At 42.1% G+C, this 25,451-nt stretch overlaps 1 protein-coding gene across 3 annotated transcripts in view; it reads right to left on the reverse strand.

The window, feature by feature from the left end:
* Window positions 1-25,451, reverse strand: part of STAM (signal transducing adaptor molecule) — a 214,711-nt gene that overhangs the window by 39,628 nt on the left and 149,632 nt on the right. For all 3 annotated transcript variants that reach the window (XM_029588752.1, XM_029588751.1, XM_029588753.1), the window contains 3 exons: window positions 11,915-12,002; window positions 10,167-10,221; window positions 1,931-2,084 (listed from right to left, as the gene is read on the reverse strand). In XM_029588752.1, coding sequence (XP_029444612.1) covers window positions 1,931-2,084; window positions 10,167-10,221; window positions 11,915-12,002 — 297 coding nt within the window. The remainder of the gene's footprint in view (window positions 1-1,930; window positions 2,085-10,166; window positions 10,222-11,914; window positions 12,003-25,451) is intronic.

Raw genomic sequence — 25,451 nt, forward strand, 5'->3', positions numbered from 1 at the left:
ATAGGTATGTTATCACAAAAACAGCTAATTAAATGAACCATTTGAGGTAGAACCTTACAATCACCTAAATAAATTATTTACCTATGTTAAATGATACATATAATTCAAAAAATGATAATTTTGGGGACCTTCATACATAGCTACCACACACCATACAATGTGATATGAGTGCCTTCATATAATCATCAGTCACCCTAAGTTCATTTTGGTCCACTTTAAGTCTGTTCTTGTCCAGTACTTTATTTTTATTTATACATTTTTGTTTAAATGAAAATAAAATGTCCAATATTTATTATGGCTTGATGTAACTCTTAGAAAAGTGAATCATGATTCATACAAAGTCCATGCTTGCCTGACATGGATCCATGTTTCAAAAGAATCTGCCTCAGGGATTACTTTTTGCCACTGTAGGTCTATAGTAGTGATCCTTCACAAAAAGTAAGCCATTTTATACCATGTTCATCTGACCAAAACTACCAAAGGGGAAAAAGCTCACTGCAGTTGCTGATTGGACCAATCAAAAAAATATCAGAATCTTGCATTTCACCACATTTTATACCCTTCAGTCTTCTCATTCAATCCCTGAGCTGCCACTGTGTTTAATGTAAAAATCCAATACTATTCTTTGTGATTAAGTCAGCGCTCACGATCCCTCCCTCCAAGTTTCCCATACACGATCTATAACTGTCCACTTAAGTTGGCAGAGAGTGGGAAAACTCCATACAATGCTCTACCATGGTGCTTGCATCTTTCCAGCTTTCAAATAGCTCTGATGTTCAATGAGACGTAAGTAAATTGCTCTCTTAGTACATCCAACATAAACTTTTGGACACGGACACTGTATTACATAAATCACAAAAGATGTAAAAACAATGGGTTTCCACTTTTCAAACTATTTAAAATATGGTTGTGGGATGTTCCCAGATTTTTCCTGATATGTTTTGAGTCCACATATCACAATGCTGTCACCAGATGTTTAACATCTTGTGTTATTTATGTGATACAATGTCTGTGTCCAAAAATGTATATAGAACGTACTAAGAAAGAAATTTGAGTATGGCTCGTTAAACAACAGAGCTTTCTGAAGACTGGAAAGATGAAAGCACTCATTATATAGCACTGTATGGAGTTTTCCCACTCTTTCTCCAGACCTAAGCGGGGAACTTGGAGGGAAGGGGACGTGAGTGCAAACTTAAATACAAAAGAACAGTATTGGATTTTTATATTGAATTCAGCACTTCAGGGATTGAATGGGGAGACTGTTGTAAAATGCAAGATTCAGATAATTCTTTTGGATTAGTCCAAGCACCCACTGCTAAACCTATCAGCAATTTTGCCTATTGGTAGTTTTGGTCACATGAACATTGTATAAAATGGCTGCCACTTTTTGTTCAGGATCACTACTGGAGATCCAAAATGGTGGAAAGTAACCTCAGAGACAGATTCTTTTGAAATGCAGATCCCACATCAGGACAAGCTTGGGCTTTGTATGAATCATGATTCACTTTTCTAAGAGTTACATCAAGCCATAAGTATTGGGCATTTTATTTGCATTTAAACAAAAATGTATTAAAATGGACTTAGAGTGACTGATGATTATATGAAGAGACTCATATCGCATTGTACGGTGTATGGTAGCCTTATATGAAGATCCCTAAAATTATTTTTTGAATTATAAAGGTCACTTAACATATAGATGGATAATTTATTTTGTTGATTACAACAGCAACAGAAAAATTTAAGAATTTGTTAAAAACAAAAAAAAAACAAAAACGCTTTCATACCCTGCCTTAAATAAGCACTAGGAAAAAGCGACTTCATAGTGACAGTTCCTCTTCCCCCTGATTCATGAACAAGTCTGACAGCAACCATGGTATAACTAATTATTTACTTCATTTTCACATAAAGATACAGTCATTCAAAAACATACCGGAGAGGCAGGAACACCAGATGACTGTACATAATACTGTTGGTTCTGTAGTTTTGCATACATAGAGTACATTGGGTCATCATTCATCAACTTGGTATACAACGAGAGAGCTTCCATCACCTTAACATTCAGTTCTGAGAGTTCTGAATGTTTTCTGAAATGTTGCAAAAATATTTAAATAGAAGTAAATGTGTGGATAACATTTTATTTTAATATGGTTTATGGTTTTTATTTGTTTTTTTTATACCAACAATCAATAATAAAACCATCACAACGGTGTACATTCAATAAAAGCAAGAAAATACAATATAAATAGCAATAATATAAGATAACTAATATCAATTAAAAATAAATGTAGCTTTTACAATTTAACTATAATATTAAGAGAGAAATTAAGTCTAAAAACAGTTATGAAAGCATAGATTAAAACAGTGAAAAGTAAATGCAAAATACAACGCTTACTGTTAGCTTAACCTGACTCTGCATAAGTACAAGTAAAGAGCCATGTTTTAAAAAAAGATTTGCTAGGGTGCAAAATTTTTGGTTGCAAAGTCACCAGTGGTGACAAGATATATAAATGGTTGGCACCTCAGCTTAAAGTGGGGTAGTATGCACAGTTACATCATAATCAGCATTTCTTCCACCTGACTTCTGCCCTAAGAGTGAAGTAGTAGCAGCTGCTGTCACCTGGCTGAGCCCATTTCGACAGGAGATAAAGTGTGCCTGTTATTACTTTACTCCTACTCATCTTCTCCATCTAGCAGTGAGAGCAGCAAAGTATGATGGACAGTTGACATGTCCTCATAGTCCTCTTTTGCCTGCCATTGGTCCTTTCTGTTTAAAAAGGAAGCACACACTGTGGAGAGAAGCAGCCACAGGAACCAGGAATCTACTCTCACTCTTAATGCTATGCTGCAGGCTAACATAAGCAGAAGAATCTGATAGGATGGTGGAAGGAGAGGAACCTGAAAGGGGAAGGTAGAGAAAGATCAATCTGAAAACAGAAGATGAGAAATGATGAATCTGGCGACAAGTTTTCTGGCTAGTACAAAAAAAAATAAATCTGAAATTTCATACCCTGGTAAATCCCTCTAATGAATGTTTCCTGTTGATAAGGCAAAAAGCTCACAAGAACAGGGAGAGCAAAAGTTACTTACCTGTAGCAAGTGTTTTCCAAGGACAGCAAGCGGTTAAAGTCCTCACAGGTGGGGTGAGGTCAAACAGAGCCCTGGTCAAAAACTCAACTTCACAGCTTCTAGAGCTTTCAGAAACTTTAATGAACATGTACAGGCTTGTCCCGCATCATGAGCATTGGACAGAGACCCTTCTCAGTTCTTTAATTAAGCTAAAATAAGTCAATTCCTAGCAGAGGACAGCAAGTTCTGTTAGGACTTACATCCTGCTGTTTTTGGAAAACACCTCCTATGTGTAACTTTTGCTTTTTCCCAAGGTCAAGCAGGATGTTACAGTCCTCATTGATAGGGAATCCCTAGCTATAAGGTTGCTTGTAACAAAAATGGAGAAAATACAGCATGAAGAATGCCAATGTGCATAATGTTTTATTGGCAACAGGCTATTTTCAATAAATTTTTATGTTGTTTTGGAAGGCAACCTGGAAATAACCTGGAAATAAAGTAATAACAGGCACACTAGCTCTAGCCTGGTTCAAATCCTACCTCTCTAACAGAAAGTTCTCTGTTAAAATCGGAAACAACCTATCTGCCTCATACCCCCTACAACAAGGAGTTCCGCAAGGCTCATCACTTTCATCCACCCTTTTCAATATTTACCTCACCCCTCTCTGCCACCTCCTCTCCGACCTTAAACTCAAATTCTACCTCTATGCTGATGTTGTACAGATCATCATTCCCATTCACAACTCTATATCCGACGCCCTGGAGCACTGGGAAAAGTGCCTTGCAGCCATCAACGCCCTTCTCACCAACCTCCAGCTTGCACTTAACGCGAACAAAACAGAACTCCTCCACATCTCCTCACATCCCCCTGACCTCCTGCCTAATGACCCTAAACGTAACCTCCTCACAGCGCAACCTTCCGTTAAGGACCTCGGAGTCCTCCTTGATCCCAATCTTAGTATGAAACCTCACATCAATTCCATCCTCAAAGCTGGCTTCTTCAAGCTCAATGTTCTAAAGAAACTCAGACCCCTGCTCTACACCCATGACCTCCGCACAGTGATTCAAGCCACCCTCACCTCCAAAATAGATTATTGTAATGCCCTCCTCTTAGGGCTCCCATTGTCTTCGATAAAACCCCTTCAACTACTGCAAAATGCTACCGCAAGACTCATTACTAACACACGCAAACACTACCATATTACCCCCATCCTCAAGGACCTACATTGGCTCCCCATCCTGTCCCGCATACACTACAAAACTCTGACCATAATACACAAGTCCATACACACCCACAACTCCAACTGGCTCGACCTCCCTTTCACTGCCCCCCTGTCCACCCGAGCCACCAGATCTACCAAAGGCGGCACCCTACATGTCCAATCCCTAAAAATGGCTCATCTCGCCTCCACCCGCGACCGTGCCATCTCCATTGCCGGTCCGGCTCTCTGGAATTCCCTACCTGTCCACATGCGCCTTGAACCTTGTGCAATTAAATTCAAAAAGAAACTAAAAACTCTCCTGATCAACCATGCCTACACAGAATAGCTCTTCCACTTCCACTCCATATCCCCTCCCCCATTCAGGTGACCGCCCTCTCCAACATGGTTAACTAATCTCCAACTCGGTTAACTAATCTCCAAATACACCATGGTCATCCTTATCTTCTATCGTTTACCTGTGTGAATTTAATAACCTTTCCTTTCTCTTCCTTCTCAGCCAAGTTCTTATTACCCTGTTATATGTAACTGCCTTTTCAACACCATTGTTATAGTTATGTTTACTATGCACCCCTGTTTTATGTGAACCAGCACGATGTGACTTCTGTCTCGAATGCCGGTATATAAAAATCTGAAATAAATAAATAAATAAAATAATAAGGAGACATTCATTGTAAATTTGTAAATTGTTTTCTCTGGTTATGACCTTCTTGTTTTCTCTATCCTTCCTACTGCCTTTTGGTTTACCCCCGCCCAGTTACATTCTCCTTGTTGAAATGTATTTTCCAAGCTTTCAGTTATTATGTAAACCGGTATGATGTCCCCACTAATACCGGTATATAAAAGTTTCTAAATAAAATAAATAAATAAAATACAAAGAATGAGTGCTAGGTGGGCTCTAGGTAGGACGGAGTTGGATTCTAGGCTTCAGATAGACCTTTCAGGACAGCCTGACTAAACCTACTGTCTTGTTGGGCGTCCCCAATACAAACATTAAGAGATGAATGTGTGGATTGAACTCCATGTTGCAGCTTAGCAGATCTCTTCCATGGAGACTGAATTTAAATGGGCAGCAACACTATCATCAATCTAACGTTATGAGCCTTGGCATGCTCTTCTAGCTCAAACTGCCTGGGTATAACAGAAAAAATGCAATCTGCTATCCAATTAGACAAATTCAGGTCTAATTCGCAATTCCAGGTCTATCTTCTCCCACTCTGTCACCTACTAACCAACCTCAAGCTAACACTTCCTATACGCGGATGACATACAAATACTCATCCCTATAACGGAATCTCTCCACAAAACTTGGTCTCACTGGAACAACTGTCTCTCAGCAATCAACAACCTACTCCCCAGCCTCAACCTTGTACTAAACACTAACAAAACTGAAATCCTCTTGATAGCTCCAGAAAACTACATACCGTTCTTCCCTCCTACTTCTAGTCAATGGCCTATCACCTCAACTGACCTCACTTCGAAAGTAAGTGATCTGGGTGTGCTACTAGACAACCGACTCAACCTCAACAAGTTCATAAACAACACTACAAAAGAATGCTTCTTTAAATTGCAAGTATTAAAAAAATTAAAACCACTTTTACACTTCTGAGACTTCCGTTTAGTACTACAATCCATCATCCTCCCGAAACTGGATTATTGCAACTCACTCCTATTGGGCCTTCCCGCTAGCACCATCAAACCACTTCAGATGGTCCTGAACACGACGGCCAGAATTCTGACAACCACCAACAAAAGAGAACATATCACCCCCATCCTTCAGCACCTTCACTGGCTACCGATTAAATACAGGATTCACTTTAAAGCCCTTATGATGATACACAAGGCCCTGCACAACATCTCCCCTCTCAACCTAACATTTCATCTGCAGAAGCACATCGCTGATAGATTAGAAGTGCATACAAGAACACTCTACTCTCCCAACTGGCAAAAACCTCACTGAGGAAACGCGCTCTCTCCACTGCGGGTCCCCCACTCTGGAATTCGCTCCCTCCGGACCTGCGCCAAGAACCCTGCGCTATGACATTCAAAAAGAAGCTAAAGACTTGGCTTTTTACCCAAGCATTCCTGGAGATCTAAGACCAGAGGAATACAATGACATTATAGTCCCTGATCCCCTATCTCCCTTGTACATACGTTCTGAGTAGTACTATATCTCAGTTATATTTCGCCTTTTATGTATCTTTTAAGTTATTTATTGTTATTATGTTTCAATGTATTCCACCCCCGAGGCGACAGTTTTAGTTCCTTGTAAACCGGTGTGATATGTATATTATACAGGAACATTGGTATATAAAAATAAAAAATAAATAAATAAATTTGGGTTCAAAAGTAATATAAAGCTGGATGGACTCCGAATGCTTCAGTCCACTTCAGATAGAAGGCAAAACTCTCTTGTAGTCCAAACTATGAAAGGCCTGTTCATCTATGTGAACATGTGGCCTGGGAAAAAATATTGGAAGGATGACTGACTAGTTAAGGTAGAAACTCAACACTATCTTAGGAAGAAAACTGAGATGAGTGTACAGGGTTTGGAGCTCACCGACTCTGCCTGCCAAAGTGACTGCCACCAAAAATATAACTTTCTATGTCACGTACTTCAGCTAATAAGAGTCTAATGGCTCAAAGGAAGCTTTCATCAGCTGGAATAGTACCATATTGAGGTCCAAATACATAATTGGAGCTTTTAATAAAAGCAAGCCTCGCATTAATGTGATAACTAAAGGCTGTACAGAGATGTATTTACCATCTACATGATGGTGGTAAGCGCCAATTGAATTGAGACTAACCCTTGACATCTGACTCAGAGATATGTATGAAGCAGGATAACTGATTAAGGGTCTTTCATACCAAAAGGAAAATCTCCTCCACTTAAAACCATATAAAACTTCTAGTAAAGTCTCTTCTAGAATCTAGAAGGATACAAGACACCTCATCTAGGAGATTCAAAGGACCAAGTACTCCCTTCATAACATCAAGACTGTAGGAGCTAGGGACCTGATATTGAGATGGAGTAACATTCCCTGATTCTGATGAGATGATTATGATATAATTCTCCAATTGACTTAGCCCCCCTGATGGACAGGTCTTGAAGAGGAGGGAACCAAATATGTCTTGGTCAATATGGGGTTATAAGAATCAAAACTCTTATCCCATTTGAGTTTCAGGAGAAACTTTGTCACTAGACAAATTGGAGGTTATGCATACAGAAAACCCTGCTCCCAATCTAAGGAGAGGGCACCCAAGGCTAGATTGTCCTTTAACTCTCTTCTCAAGAAATACTGAGGGGCTTTGTTTAGACAGGTTGCAAACTGATCCATTTCGGGTGTTCCCATTCATGGGATACCTGGTTTGCTTCTCCCCAACAAAAAAAAAAAAAACCCTACCTAAAAGGAGCAACACTAATCCTGGGGCACTGCAAGAAAAAGAACTTCTGCAGCTCCAGAAACCTTTAACTGCAGTAGCTGTGAGAGAGCAAAGAATGACGACTTGCAGGGCCTGCAGAAAAAAAAAAAAAAAAAAGACTGAGAGGCTTTGTGCTGCACTTTAGTGGATGATGTAACCCACCTGTGAGGACTGACATTCTGCTTGTCACTGGAGAATGCAATCTACACATGCACTTTTCCTCCTCCAACCTTAACACGCCTCGGGAATACCTCATCTTAATGCAGCTAAAAGTGTATGCAGTGGGGAAGGGAAATTTTCAGACAGCAAATTAACAGAGGTAAAACATTTTATCTGCATAAACTGCATTGAAAATTGTCTTTCCCCATTTCATGATACAGCAAGCAAATAAGCTGTCATTTTTTCTGTATATGCAAACTCCATAAACTGAGACTTGTTTTCCCCATTGACTTCCATTATAATCCTGGAGATGAGTTCCTATGAACATCCAGGGAGGTACTCTCATAATGCTCTTGAACAAAAAGTACTTCCATGGTACACTATTTTCAATTATTTTATCTGTCGCATTTGATTTCTGGTCACTTTTGCTTTTTTTTCCTAATAAGGAAATTCCCTTATAATGAATCTCAATTGTGTAAATCAAATTTAGGCCCCAAAACAGAATTTCCATTAAAGTGAAATTCTGTTGAATTTCTATATAATGAGGGATTGCTATACATGTATCTACTAAAGCAACCTGATGAGTCTCTGCACTATTATTTTCCTATTAATTGTTCTGTGTTGGTTTTATTTCCCTCCAAAGAAATAGAAGGAATAATCCTGGCAGGTTGTGTGTCTATAGGTTGCATTTGATGTAAGCAGGGGGCCAATACAGTTCCATGTCAAAGGGGACAACCTGAACCAGTCTTGATTATATCCCACTGCAAACAGGGAGATGTGGCCCTGGTTTTCTCAGGAAACTCAATTGGGAAATCAGAATTACACCTCTATGTATACAATGGGATAAAGCCAGGATTGGCTTACTTATTCCCTTGACCTTTTATTATGTATTTTATTAAAATTCCTTCTATACCACTTTTTGATTTAAAAAAATCATCCAACGTGGTATACAACTTAACACTCAAAATACAATACAACAATATAGCATTCATAATACCAATACAAATTAATCCCCCACAATGCTCTTACTAAAAACACCTATGAACACACAGACTATACAAGCAACCAGAAAAAAACCAAATACTAAACTAGGCACACAAAGAAAACTGGAGAACCCTCACAACTAAATAGCAGCAGCCCAATGGTACCCCTAGATACCAGTAACATGGAGCTATATGGTCACCCTAATCACAAGAGGATATCAAAGTTAGGTTGTTATCCTAAGACTAAAACAAACTGGTGAAGAGTAGCTAATACTTAGGGGCGGATTTTCAGAGCCCTGCTCGCGTAAATCCGCCCAAAACCGGGCGGATTTACGCGAGCAGGGCCCTGCGCACCGGGAAGCCTATTTTACATAGGCCTCCCGGCGCGCGCAGAGCCCCGGGACTCGCGTAAGTCCCGGGGTTCTCGGAGGGGGGCGTGTCGGGGGCGTGTCGGGGGCGGGCCCGGTCGTCGCGGCGTTCCGGGGGCGTGTCGGCAGCGTTTTGGGGGCGGGTACAGGGCGTGGCTACAGCCCGGGGGCGTGGCCGCGCCCTCCGTACCCGCCCCCAGGTCGCGGCCCGGCGCGCAGCAGGCCCGCTGGCGCGCGGGGATTTACGTCTCCCTCCGGGAGGCGTAAATCCCCCGACAAAGGTAAGGGGGGGGTCTAGACAGGGCCGGGCGGGTGGGTTAGGTAGGGGAAGGGAGGGGAAGGTGAGGGGAGGGCAAAGGAAAGTTCCCTCCAAGGCCGCTCCGATTTCGGAGCGGCCTTGGAGGGAACGGGGGGAGGCAGCGCGGCTCGGCGCGCGCAGGCTATACAAAATCGATAGCCTTGCGCGCGCCGATCCAGGATTTTAGTGGATACGCGCGGCTCCGCGCGTATCTACTAAAATCCAGCGTACTTTTGCTTGAGTCTGATGCGCAAGCAAAAGTAGGCTGATCGCGCTTCTTTTAAAATCTACCCCTTAGAGTTTAATTCCTGTCCCAGCAGTGCAGAAAAAATATTAAACCAACTCAAAGGGAACTACAACAGGGAAGGGAGAGGATGTCTCAAAATCCTTGAACTGAATGGGCCAATAAATTATCTGTTTCAAAGTGGTCCTACAGATGCATTCCACTGATGAGAAGCCCATTGTAGTGCTTCCTATGAGGAAATGGCTTGCAGTCACCATCCTCTTTCTGGCTGAGGAGTTAAGATACCTAAATACCAGCGAACGAGATTACAAATTATTGCTTTTTTTTTTCCTCCCAGGAAATTCTTGTTAAAAAAAATAAAAATAATTATTATGAATATAGAAGGAACCTAGTTTATTTCTGTACCTGTCAATATCTTCCAGTTTTTCATCAATGAGTGGTCCCATTTGGTGGCAGGCAGCTAGAACGACACAAAATTATTTATCAGTGCCTTCAAGACACTGCTGACAATGTTAATACATATTAAGATTTTAACACACCAGAAAGGGCTACACATTCAACAAAATAGAACTTGAGAAAATAATATTTTAAAAATCTGCATTTCATGTATTTTGAGTAAGGATATTCTTTGCATTGTCCTCCTCTTTTGGCGGTCAATGGAGAAACAGAAAATCCCTGATTCACATTATTTTACAATCACTTTATTCTTGGGGTACAAGTGTGTACTGCTCTGTGATGGGACTTCACACACCGCAGGATGCCAGTTATTATTAGTCATAACTATTTCAGCTAATGTCAGTCACTAGAACATAAGATATGCCATTCTGGGTCAAGCCAAAGGTCCATCAAGCCTAGAATCCTGCCTCTGACAGAGGCCAATCAGAGCCATAAGAAACCAGAAGATCCCAAATAGAAGATCCTCTCTTTGTTGCCCATTCTCAGGCTTTTCCAAGTCTACCTGGCTAATAATGATTTATCTAATTTATTTATTTAAAACATTAATCTTCTCCTTGATCACAACTGACCACTTGAAGCAATGTACAAAATTCAGCATAAAATAATCTTGAAAATATAATTATAGTCAATACAAAACAATAATACACAAATTAACAACCATAACAATAACAAATAAACAAAGGAAATAAAATTGACTTTTCCTTCAGGAATTTGTTGAAACCACTTTTAAACTCAGCTATGCTAGATACTATCACCACGTCTGGCAACAAATTCCACAGTATGATTGTGTGCTGAGTGAAAACATATCTCCGCTTCTAGTCTTACTACTATTTGAAAGGGTCAATAACCATTCCATTTTCACCTGTTACATCCCACTTTTCATTTTATGAATCTCAATCATATCCCCTCTCAGTTGTCTCTTTCTCCATGCTGAAAAATCCTAACTTGTATAGCCCCTCATCTTAGAGGAGCCATTCTATCCACATTATCATTTTTGTTGCCTTCTATGTACCTTTTCTAGTTCTGATATATTTTGAGAAGGGGCAACCAGAACTGCACAAAGATTTCAAGGTGAGGTCATACCATAGATCTATACAAAGGAATTATGAGAGTTTTATTCTCCATTCCTACTTCACTTTGTTTCAAGCAGTGGCAGATTAAAAATGAAAAGCAGCAGCATTTTTCTGTTTGCTATTGCTTAAGCTATTGAGAGCATACTTTGGAAAAAAAAAGAAAAAAGAATTCCAGCAACATGATTTATAGCTCTACAGATAAATAATGCAGTACATCCAAGTAATAATGAACTATTCCTACAAACTAATTACAAATGCGATGCAAACTAAGATTATGAATCATATTTACATGACAAATACTGTACTAGATTTTGCAGGCTCTTCTCTGACATTTTATCCCCTCCCCTCCCCCCCCCCCCCCATCAGTTATACAGCTCCCTAACCTCCTTTAATCCCTAGAAGTTAATTTTTTGACATCCTTTGAAATTGAGGTTGCAAACAGGCCTCTTAAATAGCATCATTTTAGCCTCAGAAATAAGTTTTAATACTTGAAATAAGAACCAGCAAGCTTAAATGAAAACTAGAACATGGCTACAAATGTACGTTAATCTTCAGCCTTTCACTTAAAAAAATAAAGCAACTTCTCTCCAGTTTAACAAGTAAGACAAGAAAAGGCTGCTCTACCTTCAAGATGAAGTAGTTCCATTGGGTCTGGCTGCCCATCAGTTGGGTCTGCACTTTGTAGACTCTGTAGCAATTGGTCCATTTTATCCTGAAACAACGTTAGCATTGAAAAGTTTGTAAACAACGCGAGGGAACATTTGTGCTACCAAATTGAAAAGATAACATTGTCTATCACATACAGTGTAATATTTCAAGCCCCAGACACTGTAAAATCGAAGCAGCAGATATAGCAGTTACTTACCTGAAACAGGTGCTCTCCGAGGATAGAAGGATGTCAATTCTTACAATTAGGTGACATCAGATGGAGCCCAGCAAGGAACTTTCACAACAAAGCTTTTAGAAACTTAGAATATGCCCCACTGAGAATGTGCATCCCTGGCCACTCCCTCTCAACCCATTCAAGGCCCTTCAGTCCATGATAAAACTAAGACTTGGAGAAACCAGCTCCAAAGGTAAGAAGGAAGATTTTATTTATTTGATTTATATTCTGCTTTTCAGCACTTCAAAGTGGATTACATTCAGATAATGTATTTCTCTGTCCACAAAGGGCTCACAATCTAAGTTTGTACCTGAGGTAATGGAGAGTGAAGTGACTTGCCCAAGGTCACAAGAAATGACAGTGGGATTTGAACTCTGGTTTGTAGCCCGCTCCTCTACCCACTAGGCTACTGATACTCTGAAGACAAAAGGAATAGTGAGAACTGACATCCTTTTGCTTTTGAGAACATTTGTTATGGGCAACTCTTTCTCTGAGAACAGGCAAGGTGGTAGTCCTCAAATATGGGGAATCCCAAGCTTCAGGCTATCCTGAACAAAAAAGGGAAAAACTAATCCTCAAAACAACACCAATGGGCAAGACCTTTTGGTGATGACAGTCGATCTCAATGCATTTTTTTTTTTTTTTAAATGGCAGTCTGGGACCAAAATAATGGGCCCAAGAAGGGATGGATTTTGTTTCTACACCTCAGAGATTCAATAAGACAGTCTGGCCAAAAATACTGATATGTCAAGAGCCCCTGATAAAACAGTAGCAAGATGTAAACTTGTGGTGAGAACTCCACAGCGCAGCTGTACAGATCTGCTCCATGGAGGCAGATCTCAGCTCTAACATGCCCCACCAGATCCAGGCCTGCCTGAGCATAACAGAAGGATAAGTAATCTGCTAGCCAAACAGAACTAGTGCACTTAGCTACGGCAATTCCTTGACTTATGGTGTCAAATGAATCAAAAGGCTGGGTGGAATATCTGAGGGCTTCAGTTTGCTCAAGACAGAAGGCTATGGCTCCCTTGCAATCTAAACTACAATGTTCATTCACTTTTGTAGACTCCAACACAAACCTAAGCAGATTTAGGTTGCGTGCGTAGAACCACCATTTTATTAAAAGGTGGATAAATCACTAACACTTGGTGCTCACTGACTCCATGTGCCAAAGTGATCACTACCAAAAATATCACCTTCTAGATCAGGTACTTCAGCTCACAAGAGTCCAGAGGCTGAAAAGGAGCTCATCATAATGTCCCATGACACAGCAGGAGACATGATGGGAGACTTCAGCTGAACCAAACCTGGTATAAAATGGATTAACGGCTGTACAGAGATGGATTTACCTTCTACATGGTGGTGATAAGTGCCAATTACACTGGCATGAAGGTGAGTTGATTCTCAAAGCCATTGAGAGATATTTAGAAGGTTTGCAAGGAGTTTTTGTGTCGAGGAGAAATGATCTAAGGCCCTTCCCCATATGTCATATGTCATATGTTCCCCATATGTCAGCATGATTGATTTATGAAAGCCTTTCCAGATACCAACTGAACTTACTTTCAATTCAAGCAACTCAACTCAGTCAGAGTAATCAACAACCTTGGACAACTCCTTAATGTATTTTTCTTTTTCTAATTTGGCAGGTTGTATTACCTTGGCTATTTCTTTTTTAGCTCATTGTTAATTTCTCTTTCACCTTCTCTACAATCCAAGTTGCATTATGTCCCTGTTTTATTGTAACTGCTATCTTCCTATTCTATCACATGTTAATGTTAAGTGTTTTAAGTATTTATCCTTTTGTCACACCCTGTTTATTGTAAACCGGCATGATGCGACTCCCATCGCGAATGCCGGTATATAAGAAATGCAAATAAATAAATAAATAAATGTCATACAGAAAAAGTCCTCCACTCCAAATCATAGGATTTCCTCAAATTTGTTCTTGGAAGCCAAAAGAATAAATACAAGACACACTGACAGATTTAGAGGTTGCAGGGCTACCCCTTCAAGGAGAGCGCCAGATTCTCAATGTTGGGGTGGCATAGCAACCCTCTTCTGAGAGATCAACAGTGGGAATTCCCCAACCTAATGGATCCGTTATGGACATGTCACAAAGAACATAAGAACATGCCATACTGGGTCAGACCAAGGGTCCATCAAGCCCAGCATCCTGTTTCCAACAGTGGCCAATCCAGGCCATAAGAACCTGGCAAGTGCCCAAAAACTAAGTCTATTCCATGTTACCGTTGCTGGTAATAGCAGTGGCTATTTTCTAAGTCAACTTAATTAATAGCAGGTAATGGACTTCTCCTCCAAGAACTTATCCAATCCTTTTTTAAACACAGCTGTACTAACTGCACTAACCACATCCTCTGGCAACAAATCCCAGAGTTTAATTGTGCATTGAGTGAAAAAGAACTTTCTCCGATTAGTTTTAAATGTGCCACATGCTAACTTCATGGAGTTCCCTAGTCTTTCTATTACCCAAAAGAGTAAATAACCGATTCACATTTACCCGTTCTAGACCTCTCATGATTTTAAATACCTCTATCATATCCCTCCTCAGCCATCTCTTCTCCAAGCTGAAAAGTCCTAACCTCTTTAGTCTTTCCTCATAGGAGAGCTGTTCCATTCCCCTTATTTTGGTAGCCCTTCTCTGTACCTTCTCCATTGCAATTATATCTTTTTTGAGATGCGGCGACCAGAATTGTACACAGTATTCAAGGTGCGGTCTCACCATGGAGCGATACAGAGGCATTATGACATTTTCCGTTTTATTCACCATTCCCTTTCTAATAATTCCCAACATTCTCTTTGCTTTTTTGACTGCCGCAGCACACTGAACCGACAATTTCAATGTGTTATCCACTATGATGCCTAGATCTCTTTCTTGGGTTGTAGCACCTAATATGGAACCTAACATTGTGTAACTATAGCATGGGTTATTTTTCCCCATATGCATCACCTTGCACTTATCCACATTCAATTTCATCTGCCATTTGGATGCCCAATTTTCCAGACTCACAAGGTCTTCCTGCAATTTATCACAATCTGCTTGTGATTTAACTACTCTGAACAATTTTGTATCATCTGCAAATTTGATTATCTCACTCGTCGCATTTCTTTCCAGATCATTTATAAATATATTGAAAAGTAAGAGTCCCAAAACAGATCCCTGAGGCACTCCACTGCCCACTCCCTTCCACTGAGAAAGTTGTCCATTTAATCCTACTCTCTGTTTCCTGTCTTTCAGCCAGTTTACAATCCATAAAAAGGATATCACCACCTATCCCATGACTTTTTACTTTTCCTAGAAGCCTCTCATGAGGAACTTTGTCAAACGCCTTCTGAAAATCCAAGTATACTACATCTACCGGTTCACCTTTATCCACATGTTTATTAACTCCTTCAAGAAAGTGAAGCAGATTTGTGAGGCAAGACTTGCCTTGCGTAAAGCCATGCTGACTTTGTTCCATTAAAACCATGTCTTTCTATATGTTCTGTGATTTTGATGTTTAGAACACTTTCCACTATTTTTCCTAGCACTGAAGTCAGGCTAACCGGTCTGTAGTTTCCCGGATCGCCCCTGGAGCCCTTTTTAAATATTGGGGTTACATTTGCTATCCTCCAGTCTTCAGGTACAATGGATGATTTTAATGATAGGTTACAAGTTTTTACTAATAGGTCTGAAATTTCATTTTTTAGTTCCTTCAGAACTCTGGGGTGTATACCATCCGGTCCGGGTGATTTACTACTCTTCAGTTTGTCAATCAAGTCTACCACATCTTCTAGGTTCACCGTGATTTAATTCAGTCCATCTGAATCATTACCCATGAAAACCTTCTCCATTACGGGTACCTCCTCAACATCCTCTTCAGTAAACACCGAAGCAAAGAAATCATTTAATCTTTCTGCGATGGCCTTATCTTCTCTAAGTGCCCCTTTAACCCAAACCTGTCTCAGCCAGTAAGGTAGCTAAGAGGATCATAGTTCCCACATCTCTTCTGAATTGCTGTAAGACCTTGCAACCATAATTGGAGGCTATGATTACAGAAGGTCCTGACTTCAGGGTGAAGGTATCCAAGGCTAGATGCTGCATGCTCTTCTCTTGTAATAGAAGAAAGTTATTTTACACACGATATATCTAATCTGCTACTTCTTATGAACCATTCTGGGGGATCTAGGAACCAACTTGGGCTGTTTACCTTGCCCACAAGATAAGTGGCTCTGAGACCATTCTGTGAGAGAAGATCTAGTTCAATATCTAGACAGTTTCCTGCCACAGGAGGTATGATTCCATCCACCTCCCCCTCAACCCCCTGCTTGCTGATGTAGAACATAGCTAAGAATATAAGAAATTGCCATACTGGGTCAGACCAAGGGTCCAATTAGCCCAGCATCCTGTTTCCAACAGTGGCCAAACCAGGCTACAAGAACCTGGCAAGTACCCAAACACTAAGTAGATCCCAAGCTACTGATGCCAGAAATAGCAGAGGCTATTACCTAAGTCAACTTGATTAATAGCAATTAATGGACTATCCAAACCTTTTTTAAACCCAGCTACACCAACTGCACTAACCACATCCTCTGCAAATTCCAGAGTTTAATTGTGCATTGAGTGAAAAATAATTTTCTCTGAATAGTTTTAAAATGTGCTACTTGCTAACTTCATGGAGTGCCCCCTAGTCCTTCTATTATCCGAAAGAGTAAATAACCGATTCACATCTACTTAATCTAGACCTTTCATGATTTTAAAGACCTGTATAATATCCCCACTCAGCTGTCTCTTCTCCAAGATGAACAGCCCTAACCTCTTTAGCCTTTCCCTCATATGGGAACTGTTCCATCCCCTTTTATCATTTGGTCACCCTTCTCTGAACCGTCTCCAGTGCAACTATATCTTTTTTGAGATGCGGTGACCAGAACTGTACACAGTTCAAGGTACGGTCTCACAATGGAGCAATACAGAGGCAATATGACATTTTCTGTTTTATTCACCATTCTCTTCCTAATAATTAATAATATTCTGTTTGCTTTTTTGACTGCCGCAGCACACTGAGCCGACGATTTCAATGTATTATCCACTGAGGCCTAGATATTTTTCCTGGGTGGTAGCTTCTAATATGGAACCTAACATTGTGTAACTACAGCATGGGTTATTTTTCCCTATATGCAACACCTTGCACTTGTCCATATTAAATTTAGTCTGCCATTTGGATGCCCAATCTTCCAGTCTCGCAAGGTCTGAATAATTTTGTATCATCTGCAAATCTGATAACCTCACTCATCATATTCCTTTCCAGATCATTTATAAATATATTGAAAAGCACAGGTCCAAGTACAGATCCCTGAGGCACTCCACTGTTTACCCTTTTCCATTGAGAAAATTGACCATTTAATCATACTTTGTTTCCTATCTTTTAACCAGTTTGTAATCCACGAAAGGACATCACCTCCTATCCCATGACTTTTTAGTTCTCAGAAGCCTTTCATGAGGGAATTTGTTAAATGCCTTCCAAAATCCAAATACATCACATCTACCAGTTCACCTTTGTCCACATATTTATTAACCCCTTCAAAAAAATGAAGAAGATTTGTGAGGCAAGACTTCCCTTGGGTAAATCCATGTTGACTTTGTTCCATTAAATCGTCTTTCTATATGCTCTGTGATTTTGATCTTTAGAATAGCTACCTGAATGTCAGTTTGGATGAAGACAAATTCATTGGCCAATTGAACCCTGAAAGCTTCCAAAGCATACAGTATCTTACTGCCCTTAGCTCAAGAACCTTTATACGATGAAATGCCTCCTGACCAGACCAGAGACCTTGTTGCGGAGCCCTTCTATATGAACCCTAAGCTGGGCTGGGTGCATTCATACCAAAGAAATGTGGAATAAATCAGCCAGAAGAACAGTCCATTATTATGTGGGGTGATGCAGCTGCTGTTCCAGAGAAGCTGAATGGCTGGAATTCACTGAGATCTTAGGATCTACTGGACTCTTCAACTTTTTTTTTTGTAAATATTTTATTGAAAAGTTTTAAACTTGTACAAACAGCCAATAAAACATATAACAATGTACAGCACAATAATATCACATGCTTGTACTTAATTATCTTATTAGATTATAGACTTAGGCTAGTATCTAAATTGTAGCACAAAAATTCTTTGCTTTTATAGGAGGTATAGAAATGAGAATAAGGGTGGTAAGATTTACCTATTGCTTATGGGTGTCCAGCCCACCATTGTAAATACGGGGACCATATTACAGAGAACCTTGGTAACATATGATGTTTATGGACTGTCAACTTATAAAGTTCACACATCTTATCTAACTTTGATGGACTCTTCAACTTAAAGATGCACCATAGGAGTAATGAATGCAGTTGAAGCCATAATGACCAACAAACTCAACATATCCCCTATTGACGTCTGCTGACTAATTCTTATCCTCTCCATGGCAGCTATCAATATGTTAATTCCTTCTTGTAGGAAAAGGGCTTTTGTATGAAACATCTAGCTGAGCTCCTATAAATCCAAATGAGGAACGGCCTCAGGTGGGAATTGGGGTAATTGATAAACTCTAGCAATTCTAACACACAGATGGTTTTGCTTATTAATTGATTATTGTGTGATGACTGATATCCTGCTGTCCTCAGTGTTGCACTGGAGGTGGACCCTTGGCCTGGCGCAGGATTGGTACGGCCCTCTGAGGGATCCCAGGGGGCGCCTGCTGCCAGGAGGCGGAGCACAAGAGGGGACAGAGGCTAACAGGAACTTCACCAATAACGGTCCGGGGGTTCCACGGGTTGAGCCCTTGGATTCCTGGACTTAGGTGGGCCTCTGTGGGTCTCCCAGAGAGATGCGGGAGAGGTATGCCCACCAGAGAATAAGTGCGTGGCTGTCGGTGAACGGGTGAGCTAGACCGGAACAGAGAGCACAGGGGACCACGGGTACGAGGCAGGAACTGAAGGTCCTCCGGGCAGGGTAGGCAGCGCCTAGTGGTCTAGCTCGAGGAAGGCCGCAGACAGCTTCAAGGCAGGTGGACCTGGTGGTTGCAGGAGGAGCAAAGAGTGTCGAATGGAGAGCAAGGGTCAAAGCCAGGGTATCCGTCCAAGGATGGTCAGCCAAAGCAAGAGTCAGTTCCAGGAATCAGTCCAAACGTGGTCAGAGGCAAGCAGAGGTCAGTGACAGGTATCGGTCCAAAAGTAGTCAAAGACAAGCAGAGGTCAGTTCCAGGTAATCAGTTCAAGCGAGGTCAGAGGTAGGCAGAGGTCAGTACTGTATATCAGTCCGAGGAAGTACCTCCTGGGTAGGAGAACGTGGAACAAGACTCAGGAACAAAGGAACTCAGGAACAGACGCTGGAACAAGGACGGCAACTAGCGGCAGACGTCTGGGGCGCAGGTGACTTGCTGTGGCAGCCAGCAAGGAGGGGCCAGGACCCCTGGAGGGAAGAGGTGAGCAGGCCTGGCAGTGGCCTTAGTGTGGCCGGGGCACGCAACACTCAGAGAACACTTGTTACAGGTAAGTAACTGTACTGTATCTAATTAGATTTTGCAATGCTCTTGCTTAATTATGATTGTTTCATTTTATTTTTTAAGTTGCTCCTCTATGTCTGCATCACTGGGCACAGTTAATTTGGAAAGGAATCAGAAAAGAATCACATGTACTGCACTGTATCAAATTTAACATGTGATGTGTTATGAGATCACCTATGCAATATGAACCAGATTCCAGTGTGTGTGAACTACAGTATGAGATATCTCAAAAATGTTACTCCTGGAATACAAAGGAATTGCAGAGAAGCTACTTAAGGAATTAAAAAAATATGAAAATAGTGAATTTTATTCAATTTTTAAATTCATGTCGAGTAATTTCTTGCTGTTTGTGGTTTTTGAAATGTGACATAAGGGCAATTTTCATAGTTATTTACGAGGTGAATATCAATTTATGTATTTAAAATGGCTGCCTGCACACTGCCCTCCCTCAATACAGTTAAATGTATGCACAGTGTTTCATAATGCATGCATGTTTAGCCAACATTCAAGCCAATACAGTACAGTGCGATTCCGGTGGAACGCACTGTTAGCCTGGGTTTGGCTGCGCGTTTTTGACGTGCTAGCTTTACCCCTTATTCAGTAAGGGGCAATAGCGCATCGAAAACGCACTGCCAACCCCCACCCCGAAGCTAATAGCGCTCGCAACATGCAAATGCATGTTGATGGCCGTATTAGTTATTCCCGCGTGATCCAGAAAGCAAAATGTGCAGCGAAGCCGCACATTTAACTTTTAAAAATTAATGCCTGCCCAAGGGCTGGCGTTAATTTCTGCCAGCGCTGGGGAAGTGTACAGAAAAGCAGAAAAAACTGCTTTTCTGTACACCCTCCGACTTAATATCATAGCGATATTAAGTTGGAGGCCCCAAAAATTTAAAAAAAATAAATTTTAAAATCAGCCCGCGGCCCATAAGATGGACACTCAATTATGCCGGCGTCCGTTTTCCGAACCCGTGGCTGTCAGTGGGTTTCAGAACTGACGCTGGCAAAATTGAGCGTCAGCTGTCAAACCCGCTGACAGCCGCTGCTCCTGTCAAAAAGGAGGTGCTAGGGACGCACTAGTGTCCCTAGTGCCTCTTTACCACGGGCCTTAATTTCCATAGGCCACCCTCCTGAATCACGCGCCCAAGAGAGTGGTCTGTGCACTCACCGGCTCTCCCATGCGTTTTTCTGTATCGGCCTGATTTAGAGGTAATGTTCCTAGAAGCCTTTTGGGTGGGATGAGAAAAAACATGCATATGTTTTATTTTCAAATTTGTGTGTTTTTACTTGCAAAGTACCTGCATGAAAAACAATGCAAAAGTCCACAGGTAATTTGCATCCACAGAAAGTTTCTAACTTTGAAACTTGGTGCAAAGTCCACAGGTAAAAAGTACTCGCAGACTTTTCCCCAAAATGGACAGCCTAAAAACTGCCCCAAAATGCCATACCACCTAGTTTTTTTTCTTTGACCCCAGGCACAAACTAATGTCTGGGTAACTTTAAAAGATTATTTTAAACAGAAATATATTCACAGTTTACACAAATGCAGTCGTTCTAATTCCTATTTAACTTCACTTCCTCCACTCCAGCCAGTTGTGTAACAGCATTGCTAGTTTTACTTGCTTAAATTGTGTGCTGACAGCAGTGCGCACAATTTTCTGTGGGAGATTCACACTATTATTAGTGCTGATCAATATAGCTATATTCTGTCATTTCAAAAACAGTATCCCACCTCCATTAGAACCACCATTCATCCTTTTTTTGGGCATGTTGGCTTTTTTTTTTTTGGCCTGGTGGTATCCTCCTGATCTTATGGGCTTCCAAGCTCAAACTGGAACTGATGTCCCTTGGGCCATGGTATCCTAAATCTTCATTTGCAACTATCATCATTATTGCGGTGGTTACTGCCCCTAACCAATTAAGCTAGATACTTCACTTAGATGCAGCTCCAGCACTGCTCTCTACATCAATGGCGGGGGTGGAAGGTAACTAGAACCAAAAAGTTACTAATAAGGGCCAAGAGTAACAGATAAGTATGAGAAAAAAAATGTGAAAGCTTGCTGGGCAGACTGGATGGGCCGTTTGGTCTTCTTTTGCCATCATTTCTATGTTTCTATATATGTTTCTATCAGGGTTCTCCCCACCTCTGTTTCATATTACCCTTCTAACTCACTTAGTACGGTCACTGCAGTGATAAGTCTTTGGAGGGGCCACACAACAGGGCTCCTTCCAGAACCCTGCAATCATAGGGCTCAAGGGCAGCCATCAAGTGTTGCCACTGCCTGATGACTGGGACTCTCTCTTTCATACAGGCTGTGACTGATAAGTCTGCAGAAGCCCAATCCCAGTCAGTCCAAGAAGACACCTAAGCAGGGAATCAAACTCAGATTTTCTACAAGGCAGTGCACATCATTGCCATTAAGTCACAGAGCCAGTCCAGCATGCAGTTTTTAAATTCTAAAAGGCTGATGATTCAATGGCAGCTTTTTAACATTCACAAAATTGGACCTGTGAGGTAATTCAAATACAAAACACAAAATGTGAACCTCACTTTACACCACTTATACAGCAGAGCTGCTTACCTATAGCTGATATAAGATGATTATTGGAGAGAAAATTTGCAGTGTTGGTTCACCTTTAGGAGTTGTTGAAAACCAAAACTCTGGAGAGAAAAGTATTCCTCCTTTTGAACATTGTGGAGAGATTAGATCTCCTCCTTTGAACATTGGTTTTTAAACTGTGGAGCTTTTGCCCATGGAGATTACAAATTGGGATTAAGCTTTAGAGCAGTATTGTAAGATTTTTTGTCGACCTGGGACTGAATTTTTAATATCATCGAGGGAATTGGAGAAATTACTTACCTGATAATTTTGTTTTCCTTAGTGTAGACACTCAGGACCAATGGGTATAGTGTACTCCTGATAGCAGTTGGAGACGGATCAGATTTCAATCTGACGTCAGCCCTAGTACATATACCCCTGCAGGAAGTGATGCTCTTCAGTATTCTCCTCGAAAAGCATTGTGGATATATGTGTGACTGACTATTTTGAATAACGTGATTAACTTTATAACTTGGTTAAATTGATTAAATTGAACTGGTTGAATTGGCTATAGCTGGAGATCGCCAGTGCCCTCAACCGGGAAACGTCGACACTCAGTAGGATGGGTATCCTAGATGAAGGAAAGCATGGCTTACTCTTGAATCACTTGTTCCCGGGGATGTCCCCCAAGAATTCCATGAGTAACGGCAGCCGTGGGTGGGATGCTGAGTCCATCTGTCTACACTAAGAAAAACGAAATTATTAGGTAAGTAATTTCTCCATTTCCTAGCATGTAGCAGATGGACTCAGGACCAATAGGATGTATAAAAGCTACTCCCGAACCAGGTGGGAGGCTGCCCGTGACCCACTTAGTACTGCCCTTGCAAATGCTGTGTCCTCCTGAGCCTGAACATCCAGGTGGTAAAACCTAGAGAAGGTGTGGATGGAGGACCATGTCGCTGCCCTGCAGATCTCGGCGGGTGACAGCATCTTGGTTTCCGCCCAGGACACTGCCTGGGCTCTAGTAGAATGGGCCTTGACTTGTAAAGGCGGTGGCTTGCCTGCTTCCACGTAGGCCGCCTTGATGACTACTTTGATCCAGAGGGCTATGGTTGCTCGCGAGGCCGCTTCCCCCTGCGGAGGATGAATAGATGGGTCCTTCCTTTCGTACGGATTCCGACCTTTCCAGGTATCAGACTAGGAGCCTGCCGACGTTGAGATGTCATAGACTTCGAGCCTCTTCCGGATTCTTATGCTCATCTGGTGATGGTAGCGAGATGGTTTGGTTGAGATGGAAGTGAGACACCACTTTGGGGAGGAACGACAGAACTGTGCATAAATGGATGGTTCCCGGCGTGAGTCTGAGGAACGGCTCCCGGCAGGACAGTGCTTGTAGCTCGAAGACACTGCCAACAGGAAGCTTGTAGCTGAACAGACTGCCAACAGGAAGGCTGTCTTCAATGTTAATAGTTGGAGAGACAGGCCGCGGAGAGGTCTGAAGGAGGTTCCTGCTAGGAAATCTAGGACCAGGTTGAGGTTCCAAAGAGGCACCAGCCACTTTAGGGGTGGTCGGATGTGCTTGACTCCTTTCAGGAAGCGGGAGACATCCGGGTGAGAGGCTATGCTGCTGCTCTCGCTCTTAGTTCCGTAGCATGACAAAGCCGCCACCTGTACCCTGATTGAGTTGAGGGACAATCCCTTCTGTAGTCCGTTCTGTAGGAATTCCAAAATCGTAGGAATTTTGACTGAGTGTGGTATGATGCTGTGGTCCTCACACCAGGATTCGAATACACTCCAAATCCTTATGTATGTTAGGGATGTGGAGAACTTGCGTGCTCGGAGTAGGGTGTCAATTACTGCCCCCGAGTATCCTCTCCTCCTTAGGTGAGCCGTCTCGATGGCCAGACCGTAAGAGAGAATCGAGCTGGATCCTCGTGGAGGATCGGTCTCTGTTGGAGCAGGTCTCTGTGTGGAGGTAGCGCCAGGGGGTTACCTGCCAATAGTCTTCGCATGTCTGCGTACCATGGTCTTCTTGGCCAGTCCGGGGCCACTAGAAGTACTGGCCCCCCGTGGTGTTCTATCTTGTGGATGATCACGCCCAATAGGGGCCACAGCGGGAAGGCGTATAACAGAGTCTCCTGTGGCCAGGTCTGTACCAGGGCATTGATTCCCTGGGACTGGGGTTCCCGCCTGAGGCTGAAGAAACTGGGTACTTGGGCGTTGGACCGGCTTGCCAGGAGATACATGGTTGGTGTTCCCCAACGGTTTACCATCAACTGGAATGCTGTGGTTGACCGTTTCCATTCTCCTGGATCTAGACTCTCTCTGCTGAGGTAGTTCGCTGCAACATTGTCTTTCCCGGCAATGTGGATGGCCGAGATCTCTTGAAGATTCACTTCCGCCCATGACAATAGGGGGTCTATTTCCAGAGACACCTGTTGGCTTCTGGTTCCTCCCTGACAGTTGATGTAGGCCACTGTTGTGGCATTGTCCAACATTACTCTGACCGCTTTGCCTCGGAGTCTGTGACTGAACCTTAGGCAGGCTAGTCTGACTGCCCGGGCTTCTAGGCGATTGATATTCCATCCTGACTCTTCTTTGTTCCATTGCCCTTGAGCAGTTAGCTCCTGGCAGTGTGCTCTCCATCCTCGTAGGCGGGCATCCTTGGTGAGTAGGATCCAGGTTGGGGAGGATAGTCTCGTTCCCTGGCTCAGATGGGCTTCTTGTAGCCACCATCGTAGTTGGGCCCGAACTCTGTCCGGAAGCTGAAGTCGTATGGTGTAGTTCTGGGACAGTGGATTCCATCGTGATAGTAGTGAGTGTTGTAGGGGTCTCATGTGAGCTCGTGCTCATGGGACTACCTCCAGTGTGGATGCCATGAGACCGAGAACTTGTAGGTAATCCCATGCTGTGGGTGAGGTTCACTCAACAGGGTTCGTAACTGGGTCAATCAGTTTCGATCTCCTTGTCTTGTCAGGATGACCTTGTCTTGTTTGGTGTCGAACCGGACTCCCAGGTATTCTAGAGATTGGGAGGGCTGCAGGCAGCTCTTGTTTGTGTTGACAACCCACCCGAGGCTCTCCAGTAAAGTTTTGACTCTGTTGGTTGCCTGGTGGCTTTCCTCTGGGGATTTCGCTCTGATCATCCAATCATCTAGATAAGGGTACACGCGGATTCCTTCCTTCCTCAGTGTTGCT

Source organism: Rhinatrema bivittatum, chromosome 2 (genome assembly GCF_901001135.1).
Source record: "Rhinatrema bivittatum chromosome 2, aRhiBiv1.1, whole genome shotgun sequence".
In the NCBI taxonomy this organism is placed as follows: Eukaryota; Metazoa; Chordata; class Amphibia; order Gymnophiona; family Rhinatrematidae; genus Rhinatrema; species Rhinatrema bivittatum.